The 16,709-nt window shown below is 46.7% G+C and overlaps 1 protein-coding gene across 5 annotated transcripts in view; it reads left to right on the top strand.

The window, feature by feature from the left end:
- Nucleotides 1-16,709, top strand: part of SLC6A20 (solute carrier family 6 member 20) — a 43,499-nt gene that overhangs the window by 16,697 nt on the left and 10,093 nt on the right. For all 5 annotated transcript variants that reach the window (XR_003005953.1, XM_024765255.1, XM_024765254.1 and 2 more), the window contains 4 exons: nt 1,626-1,853; nt 5,998-6,108; nt 7,062-7,303; nt 8,524-8,686. Coding sequence is in view for 4 of the 5 variants with exons in the window: in XM_024765255.1 (XP_024621023.1) it covers nt 1,626-1,853; nt 5,998-6,108; nt 7,062-7,303; nt 8,524-8,686 (744 nt within the window). In the remaining variant the exon portion in view is untranslated. The remainder of the gene's footprint in view (nt 1-1,625; nt 1,854-5,997; nt 6,109-7,061; nt 7,304-8,523; nt 8,687-16,709) is intronic.

Raw genomic sequence — 16,709 nt, 5'->3', positions numbered from 1 at the left:
CACCCCCCCCACCCCGCGAGTGATTAAGTCATGTACGTGTAGCCAAGGTTGGCAGTCAGGCTGGGCTGGGCTGGCAACAGCAGTGGTCCAGTGAATGGACCCAGTCAGTCCCATACGGGCCAGGCAAACCCAAGGGACTGTGGTCTGGGCTTCAGGTCCACAGGGACCCTCCCACCTGACAGGGGCTCGGTGCTGGCTGTCGCCAGACACCTCAGTTCACTCCACATAGCCATTCGTTCCACAAGTCCTCCTCACTCAGCCATCAAGCCCGAGTGTCTGTACAGGGCAGCTGGTTTCCAAGAGGGTGAAAGTAACAGTTGCAAGGCCGTGGGATGCCAAGGCCAGGAAGTCACACAGCTTGACTCCACTGCTTTCTGTTGATCAAAGCAAGACACAGGTCAACCCAGGTTCACAGGGAGGGGTAGTGGATGCCACCTCTCAAGAGGAGGAATTGCTGGTGGTCGCCTTTGGAAATATTTTAGGTGGAAGCTAGAAACCAGCTCTTATATTCTAGCAGGTGAGGGGCCCCCTGTTGCTGCCAGGGGTCCTACCAGCATGGGCCCCAAGCACTTTCCAGATGACAGACCTGGGCTCCAGCCACTCATGGGCAGAGTGGCCCTGGCCCATCAGGGAATGATGCCGTTGGAGCTCATTTCTGTTTCCTGTGAAATACAGGGATTGAACCCAATGGGGTTAGACTTGCTTCTGTCAGTGGAGAGTTTTTGTCTAATGAAATCTGATCAATGAGGGGCTGGTCTTGGCAGAGCAGAGGTGGGACCCCCTAACCCCCTTCCCGCTCCAAGCTGGAATCTACCACCCGCCCCCACTCAGCTCAGAGCTTTTCTTTAGCTCTTGGCCTTGGGTCGTGTTCATTGTACATGCACCATTTAGGCTCTTTTGTTTCTAAGTGACAGAGAGCCCTGTTCAAACTAGTGGAAGCAGAAGAGGCTCTTACTGGCTCTATCTACGAAGTCCAGGAGTGGAACTGCTACAGGCGTAGCTTGACTCAGGCTCAAAGGAAGTCATCAGTGCTGGGTTGTGTCTGTCTTAGATGCAGAAGATGGCTGTGGTGGGGCTGAACTGCATCCCCCTCTAACTTCCAAACCCAGTGCCCGTTGTAGGAAACGCCCGTCTCCACCACCATTCAGTGAGGGCAGGACCCAAGTCTTATTCATGCTAGGACTTGCTAGGGGGGCTTGTGGAAATAAACAGACCACCCAAATGAGAGCGAGCAGAGGCTGTCTATCCGGAGCTCGTTAGCGAGAGGTCAGCACCTTCACTTGTATTTGGCAGAAACTCCAGGCAGGACAGGCAGAGGAGCGGGAAATCGTGCTAGTGGGAAACGGAGGGCTGCAGGTGTGCCCTGATTGGAGTGTGCTGGCGTGGAAACTGTAGCTGTGTGATTGGTGAGGGGAGCGTATTTGGCTTTTTCCACTTGGTGCTGAGTTGGAGGGAAAACAAGTTTGGAAAGCTGCAGCCGGTGACCGAGTCGTGTCCACTCTGGGCTGATTACTGCCGGAATTATGGTTTGGGTTCCTGGGCTGGTGGCTACAGAGTTCGTTTGTCAAAGCTGGTCTGGCCATTGTCCCTCACCTCTGTGTATAACGTTTGTCTTGATCCCAAAGGATCCCCTGCCGTGGTCCGTGTGCCCACTGAATGGCAACCGTACGGGCTATGACGAGGAGTGTGAGAAGGCTTCCTCGACGCAGTACTTCTGGTACCGGAAAACCCTCAACATCTCGCCGTCCATCCAGGAGAGCGGGGCGGTGCAGTGGGAGCCAGCGCTGTGCCTCATCCTGGCCTGGCTCCTGGTGTACTTGTGTATCCTGCGGGGCACGGAGTCCACCGGCAAGGTGGGACGGTGGCACGGGGCGCGTGTGTGTGTGTGTGTGTGTGTGTGTGTGAGTGTGTGTGTGTGTGAGTGTGTGTGTGTGTGTGTGTGTGTGTGTGAGAAAGGCTGCCTCTGCAGTCGAAGGGCAGAAGCTGGGCGGGGTGGGGGCGGGCAAGGACAGGGATGCTGGCATGAGTCATCTGCTAGTGACTCTAGAGATGGCCAGCGGTGCTCGAAGTCACAACCCTAAATCTCGAAATGAGGACCTTCCCATTTCCTAAAACGATGAGCATTTCTGTCCCAGCCCCAAACCCGCACCACCCAAGGGGTGCCAAGCAACTAAACAGAGTTTTCCTTGCTTTGAAAACTTCACGTTGGCAGATGTCCCCAAGACACCCTTGGCTCTCAACCCTAGCTGCATAGTGGTACCACCTGGAGAGCTTTTAAAACTCTGCTGTCTCAGTCCTACTGTCAGAGGTTCCAGAATGATCATTGTGAGGTCCCCCCTGAGCACTGGGATTTTAAAAGCTCTCCAGGTGATTCTGGGGTGCAGCCGAGTTTCAGAACTCAGCTTTGGTCTAAGCTGCTTTCAGTGACCCTCCAGAGCTGTCGGGCCTGATACAGAAACCTTTACTCTTTGGTGTGTCCCCAGGTTTATACTCCTGCTGGGGCTGAGACACTTCTTTAATCTGCTCCACGTAGAAAGTTTTCCTGGAGAGTTTCCCTCATCTTCCGTCTCTCTCAAGCTGCAGCAGGCGCTCTTAACCCCCCAGTGTGCCCTGCTCATACTCAGTCCCTCCTCTTACCCTGGGTTAGACATGCACATTGTATCAGTCTTCAGTCCTTCATGGTAGATTTCACTGTCCCACTCCCCTGAGGCTTAGAGAGGTAAAGTCCTGCCCAAGGGCACCAAGTAGTGAGGATGGAGCCAGGCAGACCCAGCTTTGCCCCAGAAACTCCCCATCATCTCAGTTTGGTGAGCCACCTCCTGTTTGCTGACACTTTTCATGACTTAATCCCCCAGCTTTTCCCTTCTGAAGGTCCTAAGAGTCCACCTGTCCTCATCCTCTTGGCCATCTGAGTTGCCTTCTCCAGCCCCACCATGTGTTTCTTGAGGCATCAAGACCAGAACTACCCACGGTATTTTAGGTGTTCTGTGATGCCCCAGTACTATGCCTAGTAGGACATCTTCTTTTGGTTTCCGAGACCTCGTGGTGGCCAGCATCTCAGCCCTAACAACACCCCATCTCACCGCCGAACTGAGGGACTAGTGAATCTTCCTGGGGAAAGCTTAGAGTCTGCGGCAACTCACTCTGTCCCGTCTTGAAGCTTGCCCGATAGTTTATGCTCATAAAATTTCTTCAGTTGGTCTATGCCAGATTATCATGACCATGATCCAAAAGATCCGAGGGCAGTGTCTGCAAACTTGGAGACTTAATGAGGCCATCCCTTTACCAGATCATTTAGAAACTTGTTAGATGAGGACATGTCGTGCCATGAAAACTTACTCATTCTTAGCGTCTGTTTCCTCTGCTTAAGCCACACCTCTCTCCATGACAGAAGTGTCCCAACAGCTCTCTTTAGTTATTTTTTTAAATTGAAGTATAGCTGATTTACAGTGTTGTGTTAGTTTCTGGGGTATAGCAAAGTGATTCATTTATATACATTCTTGTTCATATTCTTTTCCATTATGGTTTTTACAGGATATTTAATATAGTTCCCTGTACTATCCAATAGGACCTTGTTGTTTATTGATCCTATATATAATAGTTTGCAACTGCTAATCCCAAACCCCCAATCCAACCCTCCCCTGTTCTCTATGTCCGTGAGTCTCTTTCTGTTTTGTAGATAAGTTCATTTGTGTCATATTTTGGGTTCCACATGTAAATGAGATCATATGGTATTTGTCCTTCTCTTTCTGACGTACTTAGTATGATCATCTCCAGGTCCATCCATGTTGCTGCAGATGGCATTATTTCATTCTTTTTATGGCTGAGTAATAGTCCATTGTTTACATGTGCCACATCTTCTTTACCCATTCCTCTGTCGATAGACATTTAGGTTGTTTCCATGTCTTGGATATTGCAAACAGTGCTGCTGTGAACATAGGGGTGCATGTAGCTTTCTGAATTATAATTTTGTCTGGATATATGCCCAGGAGTGGGATTGCTGGATCACATGGCAACTCTATTTTTAGTTTTCTGAGGAACTTCCACACTAGTTTTCCATAGTGGCTGCACCAACTTACATTCCCACCAACAGTGTAGGAGGGTTCCCTTTTCTCCACACCCTCTCTAGCATTTGTTATTTGTGGACTTTTTAATGATGGCCATTCTGACCAGTGTGAGGTGGTACCTCATTGCAGTTTTGATTTGCATTTCTCTAATGATAAGCAATGTTGAGCATCTTTTCATGTGCCTATTGGCCATCTGTATGTCTTCTTTGGAGAAATGTCTATTTAGGTCTTCTGCCCATCTTTGGATTGGGTTGTGTTTTGTTGTTGTTGAGTTGTATGAGCTCCAACAGCTCTATTTATGGGAATTAATTTTGTTAAAGACTGTGTGCCATATCCTGGCCTTCTCTGTTGGAATCTGCTTTTTACCCCTCCAGATTATTTAGAAATGTTTTTTTTTTTCTTCAGATTATTTAGAGATGGTTTTTCCCAATAGTTCAGGCTGGATCATGTGTCCAGCAAACCTGCCAGCTTCCCTGATGGGGGAGAAGTGAGCCAGCCTGGTCTCGACTCCAGAGAGCCTTCCGGGAAACTTGTTCACCTGAGGGGAAGGGGGGAGATTCCAAGGGCTTGCTCTGAGTGTCCTCTAAGTGTCCAGTGGTTACCGACATTGGTCACCCCTCCCCTGTTGTCTCTTGCTTTCCTTCAGCTCACTGGCCGGATGCCCTCTCTTTCCACCTATCCATTTCCACCTCAGACCTGGTTTTTCTTGTAATCTCAGGTGGATTTATTACTCAAGTTCAGTGTTTTCAGTTAAGAAGCAGTCATAAAAGAGACACCCCACTTCTGCCTGCCATTCCCAGGGTGAGAGGGGACAGCACCACTCTGGTGACCTTGGAAATTCATGGGAAGATGGGTGCCACACCTCAGTGGGAATGTCGGGCCAGGTGCAACTCAGGCTCATGTGGACTTGGGTCACCAGCTGTATTTCTCATAGGAGGATGTAAACATTAAGGGAACTGCTCTCACCAAAAACAAACAAACTTGCAAAGTATTTCACTGCTTTATATATGGGGCTCTTGTGCACATACAAGTTGATATAGAGAAAAAAAAATTCCAGTCCTGGATGGGCATCCATGCACTTGAAGGTCCCTATTGTAAGGCTTTGTAAAAGTTAAAATTACCCAGAATACGAGAGGCTACTTCTAAATCCACCATGGAAAGCAAAGATAAAACATCACTGAACCCATGACGTATGTCAGCAGGGAAAGGTTTTGGTTCACAGAAAATTCCATCAATTTTAAAGCCTCTGGAAGTGAGGCCTTTCATAAAAAATCACTGAATTTCTATTGTATTTATTATAGGAACACCAGTGGTCAAGACTTTTCCTTTATGGCACCCATGGCTAAGCTTCTCTCAGGCTGCAGTCCTGGGGATACCTGACCTTCCTCCAAGCTCTTGGACTTTTTTCTTCCTTTCAGAGACAATATAAATCTTGTGATTGTGCTTCCTGCTTTGCTTGGGCCACGAGGAAGCTCAGAGATCGATCTGGCTCAGAAACTGGGTAGCACCTCACACACCTATTCTGTGGGCTGCCTTTTTCTTTGGGCTTATCTTACTGGATTGCCCACATTTTCTTTTTACACAGATATCTTTATCTAGCAGTTTTAACATGTTAATGTGATGATGTATTTTTGTGGGCTGCCTCAAATCCTTTCTGGAAGAAGTTCGGGTTGAAGGGAGGGTGGAGGACCGAGGTCTCTAGGACCTGTTCCCTCTTCTCCACTAAATGGCATCCACATCCCACCACCCAGTTTCCCAAATTCAGAACCTGTGCCTGACCAAGACTCTTGATACCTTTCCAGCTATCAGTAGCCCGAACAGCCAAGACAGTGCCATGGTTTTTTGTGGGGATGGCGGGTCTGCCCTGGGCAAAAGGGTCCTGTAGTCACTGCATCTCCAGGAGGCTGACCCTGCCCTCTGCTGCCTGCAGGTGGTGTACTTCACTGCGTTGCTGCCCTACTGCGTGCTCATCATCTACCTGGTCAGGGGCCTCACGCTCCACGGAGCCACCAACGGCCTGGCATACATGTTCACTCCCAAGGTATGGGCTGGAGGGGAGGGGTCCCGAGGGCACCCCCATTCATCCTGCCACCTTCCAGGATGGGTGGAAGGGGGAAGACCAAGGGTTGGGGGAACAGTAGTGGACCCGGGGAAGGTGGGTGTGAGCCCGCCAGGCAGTGGAGGGGCATGGATTCCGTCCTCAGACAGGCAGTCCCTATGCCCTGCTAATTCTGGGGCATCACATCTTCCGTCCACTCTCCTCTTGCTACCCCAGCCCCACATCTGGCCTTCACCCCAGTCTCACCCCAAACCCTCCCTCCAGCCTGTGGACCAAGCTGTTTACCAGGAGCGTCACGCCAGTCAGCTCACCCTCCTGCTCGCACCTTCATGCACCCCGCTCCCGACAGGGGTGCATCCATACTCCGCAGGGCTCTCCGTGATCCAGTCCCAGGCACCCCACTCCCCAGTCACCCCACATCTGATGCTAATCAAGGGAGGCCACCATTGCCTTTGGGGCAGGACAAGTTATTCATTTAGCAAATCTGGTCCCTGGAAACAAAATGACTTTGGCAGCACCCTGCCATTAGTGCCCCCATCACATTCCAAATGCCCCCTAACATTAGTGCTGCGGTACAACCCAGACCTAGACACCAGCACCGCCATTTCTGGAGGCCCAGACCCGTGCAGTGCCTGGGTCATGGGTCAGGGGCTCAATACCTTTAAAACTTATTTTATCTTACACTTTTCAATTGCACACCTCCTGCAGGTGAGAGGCAGTGGAGGGTAGGACAAGAGGATGCGTTTTATCTGCTGAGGACCGGGCTGGGCACGCGTGGGGCCAGGAGAGCTGGGTTCGGGCCCCAGGCCTGCATCTGGCTGGCTGTGTGCCATGGGCAATTTCCTTCCCCTCTCTGGGCCTCCTGCCCCCTGCTGATCTGGGAGTCTGGGATTCCCACCCGGGGTTCTCCAGTCTTGTCCCTGCTGGCTTTCCAGATGGAGCAGCTGGCCAACCCGAAGGCCTGGATCAACGCAGCCACCCAGATCTTCTTCTCGCTCGGCTTGGGGTTCGGCAGCCTCATCGCCTTCGCCAGCTACAACGAGCCCTCCAACAACTGCCAGAAGCACGCCGTCATCGTGTCCATCATCAACAGTTCCACCTCCATCTTTGCCAGTGTCGTCACCTTCTCCATCTATGGCTTCAAGGCCACCTTCAACTACGAAAGCTGCTTGAACAAGTAAGCCTGGGTCATCCGGTGGGCCCCAGGCCTCAAGGGGGGGGGGGTAGTGAGCCTCTAAAGGCCCGAGCTGAAAGGGTCTCTGGGAGGAGGCAGACACCAGAAGTCAAGGGGTGTGGGGCAAAGGGCATAGGCTTTGCTGTCCTCAATCCAGGGTTCAAATCAGAACCACCGGCAGCTGATGAGTGTAAGGCAAGCCGGCGTCTGCCTGAAGGAATGAGGGCAGTTTTGTGTATTCAGAGCACTTAGTGCCAATAGGGCATTCAACAGATAAACCTTAGCTTCTTCTACCCCATCTCCCCCCCTCAGAAGTAACCAAGAGCTCTCCAGCTGAGCCATGGAGATTGCAGGATCTACTTTCTGCTGCCCCTTACCCAAAATATAAGAAACATCATCCAGAAGGTATGCTGTCCAATACAGTGGTCACTAGCCACAAGGGGCTAGTGTAAACATTTAAATGTAAATTGATTTAAAATTAACTAAAATTTGGGGGACTTCCCTGGTGGTGCATTGGTTGAGAATCCGCCTGCCAATGCAGGGGACACGGGTCCGAGCCCTGGTCCGGGAAGATCCCAAATGTCACGGAGCAACTAAGCCTGTGCGCCGCAACTACTGAGCCTGCAATCTAGAGCCTGCGAGCCACAACTACTGAGCCCGCGCGCCTAGAGCCCATGCACTGCAACAAGAGAAGCCGCTGCAACGAGAAGCCCGTGCACTGCAACGAAGAGTAGCCCCCGCTCACCGCAACTAGAGAAAGCCTGCGTGGAGCAATGAAGACCCAGTGCAGCCAAAAATAAAATAAGTTAAAAAAAATTAACTAAAATTTTAAATTGATTGAAATTTTGATTTAAATTGGTTTCCATTTCAATGTAAGTTCTTTTAAATCAGTTCCTCAGTTGCACTGGCCTCATCAGAGTCCTCAGTGGCCACGTGTCCAGTGGGCACCATATCGGGCAGCACTGATGGAGAACGTTCCAATCACCACAGGAAGTTCTGTCAGACAGTGTTGGTCCAGAGGTTAAAACAGCCCAGCTGCGGGGGTTTGGTTCCTTTGATCATCACTGTTCCTATCTGAGGCTTCTTCAAAGCCGTTCACAATCACTCTCCCCTTTAAAAGCTCACCAGTCAACAGATTCCCTTTGCTGGAGCAACCTCACCTAATCCGAAGAGGCAGAGGGTTTTGTAATCAGCGAAGGTTAATCGGCTGCTCTGCTCTGCAGGGTGATTCTGCTGCTGACCAATTCTTTCGACCTTGAAGATGGCTTTTTGACAGTCAGCAACCTGGAGGAGGTGAAAAGTTACCTGGCGTCTGCCTACCCCAGCAAGTACAGCGAGGTGTTCCCACAGATTAAAAACTGCAGCTTGGAATCGGAGCTGGAAACGGTAAGGTGCTGGCAAGGTCTTTGGGAGCTTCGGGCCCTTTGGGAGCTGTTCTAGAGAAAGTGCAACTTGAGGGGTATGCACACCCCGTGAAAATCAGGGAAAACTCGGGACTTGCCTGGCAGTCCAATGGTTAAGACTCCACGCTTTCACTGCAGGGGGGCATGGGTTTGATCCCTGGTCGGGGAGCTAAGATCCCACATGCTGTGCGTGGTGTGAAAACAAACAAAAAAACCAAAACAACAACAAAATGTATCTATATATGTATCTCCTTCCTTGTGCCTCTTAGAGGACGAGAACTCTGCCCACTAGTCTCCCCGAGTGCTGCACGGGAATCCCAGTCTCTACACAGTTCCTTTGGGTTCCCTGTGTCCTTTCTTCCTTTAAATTTTCTTTTTAAAATTGAAAAATAGAGGAAAGTATAAAGAATAATATAACAAACACATCTATCCACCTCTCAGAATGAAAAATTGTAAATATTTTGTCATTGTGGGCTCCAATTTTTTTATGTAAAAAAAAACATTTCAAGGATAAAGATAAAATCCCTTTTGTTACTGTCTCCAAAGCTTTCACTACTCCCCAGAGGCCAGAACCTTCTTTTTTTTTTTTTGCGGTACGCGGGCCTCTCTCTGCTGTGGCCTCTCCCGCCGCAGAGCACAGGCTCCGGATGCGCAGTCCCAGCGGCCACGGCTCACGGGCCCAGCCGCTCCGCGGCATGTGGGATCCTCCTGGACCGGGGCACGAACCCACGTCCCCTGCATCTGCAGGCGAACTCTCAACCACTGCGCCACCAGGGAAGCCCTGTAAGAGCTACATTTTATTCCATCATTCAAATATCCTACAATTTACTGGACCCAGGCCAGCGGCAGTAGAAGCCCAAAGTCCTAACCACTGGACAACCAGGGAGTTCCCTATGGATTCCCTTACTGATAGACATTTGGGTTTTTCCAAAAAACTTTTGCTACTAAAATCACCTTTATTTATATTTTACAGAATTATATTTGCTATGCTGGCAACTTTTTTTTTCTTTTAACAATTGAAGTATTGTGTTACTTTCTTACATACATCAAAGTGAGTCAGTTATACATATATATTCTTTTTCATATTCTTTTCTGCTATGGGATATTACAGGATATTGAATATAGTTCCCTGTGCTGTAGAATACTACCTTCTGGTTTATCCATTCTATATGTATAGTTTCCATCTGCAGGTCCGAAACCCCCAATCAAACCCTCCCCCAACCCCGCTAGGCAACCACAAGTCTATTCTCTTTCATAGATAAGTTCATTTGTCATATTTAGTTTTTCAAACTTTGTTGAATTTAATTTAATTTTATATTGGGGTATAGTTGATTTACACTCTTGTGTTTGTTTTAGACATCCAGCAACCTGATTCAGTTATACGTAGATACAGATCTATTCTTTTTCAGATTCTTTTCCCCTATAGGTTATTAAAGGGTGTTGAGTAGAATTCCCTGTGCTACAGAGTAGGTCTTTATTGGTATCTCTTTTATATATATTAGTGCGTATATGTTAATCATAACCTCCCAAGTTATACCTCCTCCACCCCACTTTTCCCATTTGGTAACTGTTAAGTTTCTTTTCTAAATCTGAGAGTCTGTTTCTGTTTTGTAAATTGGTACATTTGTATCAGTTTTCAGATTCCACCTGTAAATGATGTCATATGATATTTGTCGTTATCTGTCTGACTTCATTTAGTATGATAATCTCTAGGTCCATCCTTGTTGCTGCAAATGGCATTATTTCAATTTTTATGGCTCAGTAATATTCCATCGCATATATTCACATCTTTTCTATCCATTCCTCTGTCAATGGACATTCTGGTTGCTTCCATGTCTTGGCTATTGTAAACAGTGTGGCAGTAAAGGTTGGGTGCGTGTGTCTTTCCGAATGACGGTGCTCTCTGGGACTACGCCCGTGACTGGGACTGCAGGATCGTATGGTGGCTCTATTTTTAGTTTTTTAAAGAAGCTGCAGATTGTCCGCCATAGTGGCTGTCACAAATTTCCATTCCCACCAGCAGCGTGTAGGCAGCTTCCCTTTTCTCCACACCCTATTCTGCATTTATGCTTCGTGGACGTTTGTTGATGGCCATTCTGACTGGTGCAAGATAACACTAAGTCCAAGTTTTGATTTGCATTTCTCTAATAATTAGCGATGTTGAATATCCCTGTGCTTTTTTTTTTTTTTTTAACAGTGTGAGTAAAGCTAAACTCTTGAAACTGGCTTCTTGAAAGTCGGCCCTGTTTTGAATTCTTTTTCCGTTACCTACAACAGGACATTTCTTTAGACCAGGGGTCATTTACTGCCCCGCAGGCTTTGGGAATATTAATTGCCCATAAGCCCCCTTTTAAAGATGTTGTTATGAGAAACGGCCACAAGGCGGCAGCATTTCTTCATGCCCCACTCTGGTAACTCCAGCAACCAGAGACTTAGAGAAAGTCGTATTCCTGTGTTGTAAATTACATGGAAAATGCCCGAAGAAAACTCCGAGGGTTTACATCTCGTCTCGTTACTTCATCCCCTCATCGCACAGACTGATCCCCAACCCCTGCAAAAGTGCTATGCAGATGGTGCTGTGGTACATACAGGGGGCGCCTCTAAGGAACAAGGCTAGAGGTGGGAACCCCACCACCAAACCCATGAAGACCAGGTGACTTTTCAAAGCTCTTCCTACCCAGAGGGTCCACCGTCCTTTGGGTGCACTAGGCTTGCTTCAGCTGTAGGAGGACCTGCCTGGATCTGGAGATTATGGTCCCATGCAGAGGGGCAGGCACCACAGGTCCAAGGGGTGGGGCTCGTTTGCTGGCACATCCTGCCCAGCTCCCTCCGCCCCAGCATACTCCAGACTTGGGACCCAGTCCTGCTCAGGCTCCAGGGATGTGACACCAGCCCAGGTCACCGAAGCCTCAGGGCAATATAGTAGGCGTTTTTTCCCTCTTTTTTCTTTAAATTGAATTTTTACTTTCTGTTGGAGTATGGTTGATTTACAGTGCTGTGTTTGAGTTTTACAGCAGCTTGATTTAGTTATACATGTACCTGTTCTCTTTCAGATTCTATTCCCACATAGGTTATTACTGAGTGTTGAGTAGAGGTCCCTGTGCTCTCTAGTAGGTCCTCACTGGTTATCTGTTTTTATACATATATATATATGTGTGTGTGTGTGTGTATATACACGTATATACATATATATATGCACATATATTAGTGTGTATGTGTTAATCCCAACCTTCTAATTTCTCTCTCCCCGCTCTGCAACTTCCCCCTTTGGCAACTCTGAATTTCTTTTCTAAAGCTGTGACTCTGTTTTTGTTTTGTCAGTTATTTCATTTGTATCTGATTTTAGATTCCACGTGTAAGTGATATCATATGATATTTGTCTTACTGTGTCTGAGTTACTGGACCTAGTGAGATCATCTCCTGATCCATCCATGTTGGTGCAAATGGCATGATTTCATTGTGTTTTCTGGCTGGGAAATAGTCCACTGTGTATATGTAGTGCGTCTTGTTTATCCATTCATTAATCTCGGTGGATTTTCGGTAGTTTTGATGCCTCCGCTATCGTAGATCTTACTGCAATGACCATTGGGGTGCATGTGTGTATTTGAAAGATGGTTTTCTCCGGATACTTGCCCAGGAGTGGGATTGCTGGAGATTATGGGAGCTCTATTTTTCAGTTTTTAAGGACCTTCCCTACTGCTCTTCATTGTGGCTATTACCAATTTACCTTCCTCCCAGCAGCATTGTTGGGTTCCCCTTTCTCCACGTCCTCTGCTGCATTTATTCTTTGGAGAATTTTTGATGATTGGTGCCAGGGGATAACTCGTTGTCATTTTGATTTCCATTTTTCTACTCGTTGGCGACGCTGAACATCTTTTCACGTGCTTTAAAACAAACAAAAAACCACAACAGGGTGAGTAAAGTTAATCTCTTGAAATTGTTTTGAAAGTCGGCCCTGTTTTGAGTTCTTTTTCCGTTACCTACAACAGGACATTTCTTGAGAGCAGGGATCATTTAGTGCCCCGCAGGCCTTGTGAATATTAAGCGACCATGAGCAGTGTTTTAAGGATGTTGTTATGAGAAGCGGACACAAGGCGGCAGCACTTCTTCATGCCCCACTCCGGTAACTCGGGCAACCATAGGCTTAGAGAAAGCTGTGTTTCTGGGTTCTAAATTACATGGAAAACGCCGGAAGAAAACCCCAAGGGCCTGTGTCTGGATACTTCCCACCCCCCTCACCCTGCAGACTGATTCCCAACCCCTACAGTAGTGCTATGCTGATGGTGCCATGGTTCGTAGGTGGGGCGTCTCTAAGGAAGGAGGCTGGAGGTGGGAACCCCACCAGCAGGAGCCGTGGAGATCCGGTGTCTTTTCACAGCTCTTTCCTCCCAGCAGGTCCACCATCCTTTGGGTGCACTAGGCTTGCTTCAGCAGTAGGAGGACCCGTGTGGATCCGGAGATTGTAGTCCCACGCAGAGGGGACCAGGCACCACAGATACAAGGGTGGGGCTCGTTTGCTGGCACATCCTCCCCAGCTCCCTCAGCCCCATGACAGCTCAGCCGTGGATCCCAAGCCTGCTCAGGCTCCAAGAATGTGACACCAGTCCTGGTCACCGAGGCCTCAGGGCAATATAGTCTGCATTTTTCCCCTCTTTTTTAAATTTACTTTTTATTTTCTATTAGAGTATGGGTGATTTACAATGCTGTGTTTGAGTTTTACAGCAGCTTGATTCAGTTATACATATAAAAGAACGAACCTATTCTCTTTCGGATTCTTTTCCCACATAGGTTATTACTGAGTGTTGAGTAGAAGTCCCTGTGCTCTCCAGTAGGTGCTCATTGATTATGTTTTATAATTATATATATACATACATATTAGTGTGTATTAATCCCAACCTCCTAATTTCTGTCGCCCCCCTCTGCAACTTCCCCCTTTGGTAACTCTAAATTACTTATCTAAGGCTGTGAGTCTGTTTTTGTTTTGTCAATTAGTTCGTCTGTATCCTTTTTTAGATTCCACCTGTAAGTGATAGCATATATTTGTCTTACTCTGACTTACTGGACTTAGTTAGATCATCTCCTGATCCATCCATGTTGCTGCAAATGGCATGATTTCTGTTTTCTGGCTAATAGTCCACTGTGCACACGTATGGCGTTTTCTTTATCCATTCATTCAACTCGATGGACATTTCAGTAGTTTCAATGCCTCGGCTATTGTAAATCTTACCTCAACGACTGTTGGGGCCATGTGTGTATTTGAAGGATGGTTTTCTACAGATATTTGCCCAGGAGTGTTATTGCTGGACCTTATGGGAGCTCTATTTTTCATTATTTAAGGACCTTCCCTACTGCTGTCCATTGTGCTGTTACCAATTTACCTTCCCACTAACCAGGGGTTCCTTGTTCTTCAGACACTGTCCTGTATTTATTGTATGTAGACTTTTTGGGGTTTTTTGACCAGGCTGATTGTCCTTCGTACTGCAGAGGTGATAATTTGTAGTTTTGATTTGTATTTGTGTCATAATTATATACGTTGAACTCTTTCCTTGTGCCTTTTGGCCATATATATATATATATATATATATATATACATACTTCTTTTTTTGGAGAAATGTTTTAGGTCTTTTTTCCATTTTTTTTTGATTGGGTTGTCTTGTTGTTGAGTCGTACATGCTGTTTGTATATCTTTGAAATTTAGCCCTTGTAGGTTGCATCATTTTGAAATATTTTCTCCTAGTCCATAGTTGTCTTTTTGTTCATGGTTTCCTTCGATGTGCAAAATCTTTATGTTTGATTGGGTCCATTGGTAGGTTTGCTTTTATTTCTGTTGCCTTGAGTCTGACCTAAGAAAATGGTATGATTTATGTCACAGAATGTTTTGCCTATGTTCTCTTCTGGGGTTTTATCATGTCATATCTTGTATTTAAGACTTTAATCCCTTTTGAGCTTATTTTTGTGTATGGCGTGAGGGTGTGTTCTAACTTTATTTGCGGCTGTTCAGCTTCCAACACTACTTGCTGAAAAGACTGTCTTTTCTCTATTGTATATTCTTGCTTTCTTTGTTGAAGATTAATTGACTGTAGGTGTGTAGGTTTATTTCGGGCCTCTGTGTTCTGTTCCATTGATCCATATGTCTGTTTTTGTGACCATGACATTGTTTTCTTTACTGTAGCTTAGTAGTATTTTCTGAAGTCTGGGAGGGTTGTGTCTCCTGCTGTGTTCTTTTTCCTCAGGATTGCTTCGGCAATTCTGGGTCTTTTTTGGTTCCATATAAAGGATTATTCTGGTCTGTGAAAAATGCCATGCATAATTTGATAAGGATCTCATTAAATCTGTAGATTGCTTTGCATAGTGTGGCCATTTTAGCAGCATTATTCTAGGACTTTTTTTTTTTTTTTAATATTTGGTTGCACCAGCTCTTAGTTGAGGCAGGCAGGCTCCTCAGTTGCGGCACGTGGGCTCCTTAATTAAGGCTCACGTGCTCCTTGGTTGCGGCATGCATGTGGGATCTAGTTCCCTGACCAGGGATAGAACCCAGGCCCTGTGCATTGGGAGTGTGGAGTCTTATCCACTATGCCACCAGGGAAGTCCCTAGGACCTTTTTTTTCACATTGATTTTCAGGTCAATTTGACAAGTTCCACTGGGGGGTGGGAAATCCCTTTAACTTTTATTAGAATTGCACTGACTCTGTAATATAATTTGGGAACAATCAATATTTTTTTCAACTGTGACTTCTGATTTAGGAACAGGCTTTTTCTCATCATTCACTGAAGTCTTCTTTTATATTCTGAAACTAATTTTTCTCCACAAAATCCTGGCAGATCTTTGATTTACCTTTATGTCTATGAACCTTATTGTTTTGTTCCTATTGTAAATAGTGTTCATTTCCCAATTCCTACCATTGCTGGTTTTCGTTGCAAAAGAAAGCTAACGGTTTTTGTGTTGGTCTTTTATCTAGCAACCTTGATGAATTCTTATTCTCGTATTTTTCTATATATTTGCTTTACTTTTCTATGTAATTCTTATGGCACCTGCGGATCCTAGGAATTTTTTTCTAGCACAGTGGAAGTGCAAATGAGAGTGGGCATGTTTGTCTAATTCTTATATTTAATGTAAATACTTCTAGAAAGTGTCTCTAGAGAATGCCTTTCAGGAAGAGGGAACAGTAAAGGCCCATAGCTCTGCTTGCCAGTAAGGTACCTTGGAGTTTTTTTGGCCCTTTGATTTCATAGGTGGAGCCATTCCAGGTCATTTCGTGGATGAGGCAACACTTTGTTATTCCTTCCTCCCTGCTTACACTGACCTGTGGCACGACCCTCCCTACCAGGGTGTCAGATCCCCAGACCTCAGCCCCTGCCTTTAAGGCCTGGATCCTGTTCAGATGACTTCTGAGGCCTACTTGTGTTCCTGCTCAGTTCAAATTTCCTTTTTGTTTCTGGCACCTGGGAATTTTCCTCACTTACTTTTTGAGTTTGGCTCAGTGCCCAAGAATTGTGTGGTTATTGATTTATTTAGACTTTTTTCCACTTGAATTTTTCCATGAATCTTTAACAAAGTTTAAACTATACCTTGAGTTCCTTCCCAAACAGTACAAGGACTTTCAGACACTTTCACTCACCCCTCTTGTTTTAAGTACCTTTTGTGTCCAATTCTTTTTATTTTTTAAAGGTTAACAGATTTCTTTTTTTGGCTGCATTGGGTCTTTGCTGCTGTGCGTGGGGTTGTGGGGAGTGGGGGGCTACTCTTCTCTGCGGTATGAGGACCGGGCTTTTCATTGCGGTGGCTTTTATTGTTGCAGAGCATGGGCTGTAGGCGTGTGGGCTCAATAGTTGTGGCGCACGGGCATAGTTGCTCTGTGGCTTGTGGAATCTCCCCGGACCAGGGTTCGAACCCGTGTCCCCTGAATTGGTGGGTGGATTCTTAACCACTGAGCCACCAGGGAAGTTCCCAATTCTTTTTAAACTGATAAATTGGATGCTTTTATTTTACACAACAGTGTCTGTAT

This window comes from Neophocaena asiaeorientalis, unplaced genomic scaffold, assembly GCF_003031525.2.
Source record: "Neophocaena asiaeorientalis asiaeorientalis breed wild unplaced genomic scaffold, Neophocaena_asiaeorientalis_V1.1 scaffold409, whole genome shotgun sequence".
In the NCBI taxonomy this organism is placed as follows: domain Eukaryota; kingdom Metazoa; phylum Chordata; class Mammalia; order Artiodactyla; family Phocoenidae; genus Neophocaena; species Neophocaena asiaeorientalis.
Note: the sequence above shows the minus strand (reverse complement) of the source record. Positions and strands in the feature narration are given on the sequence as shown.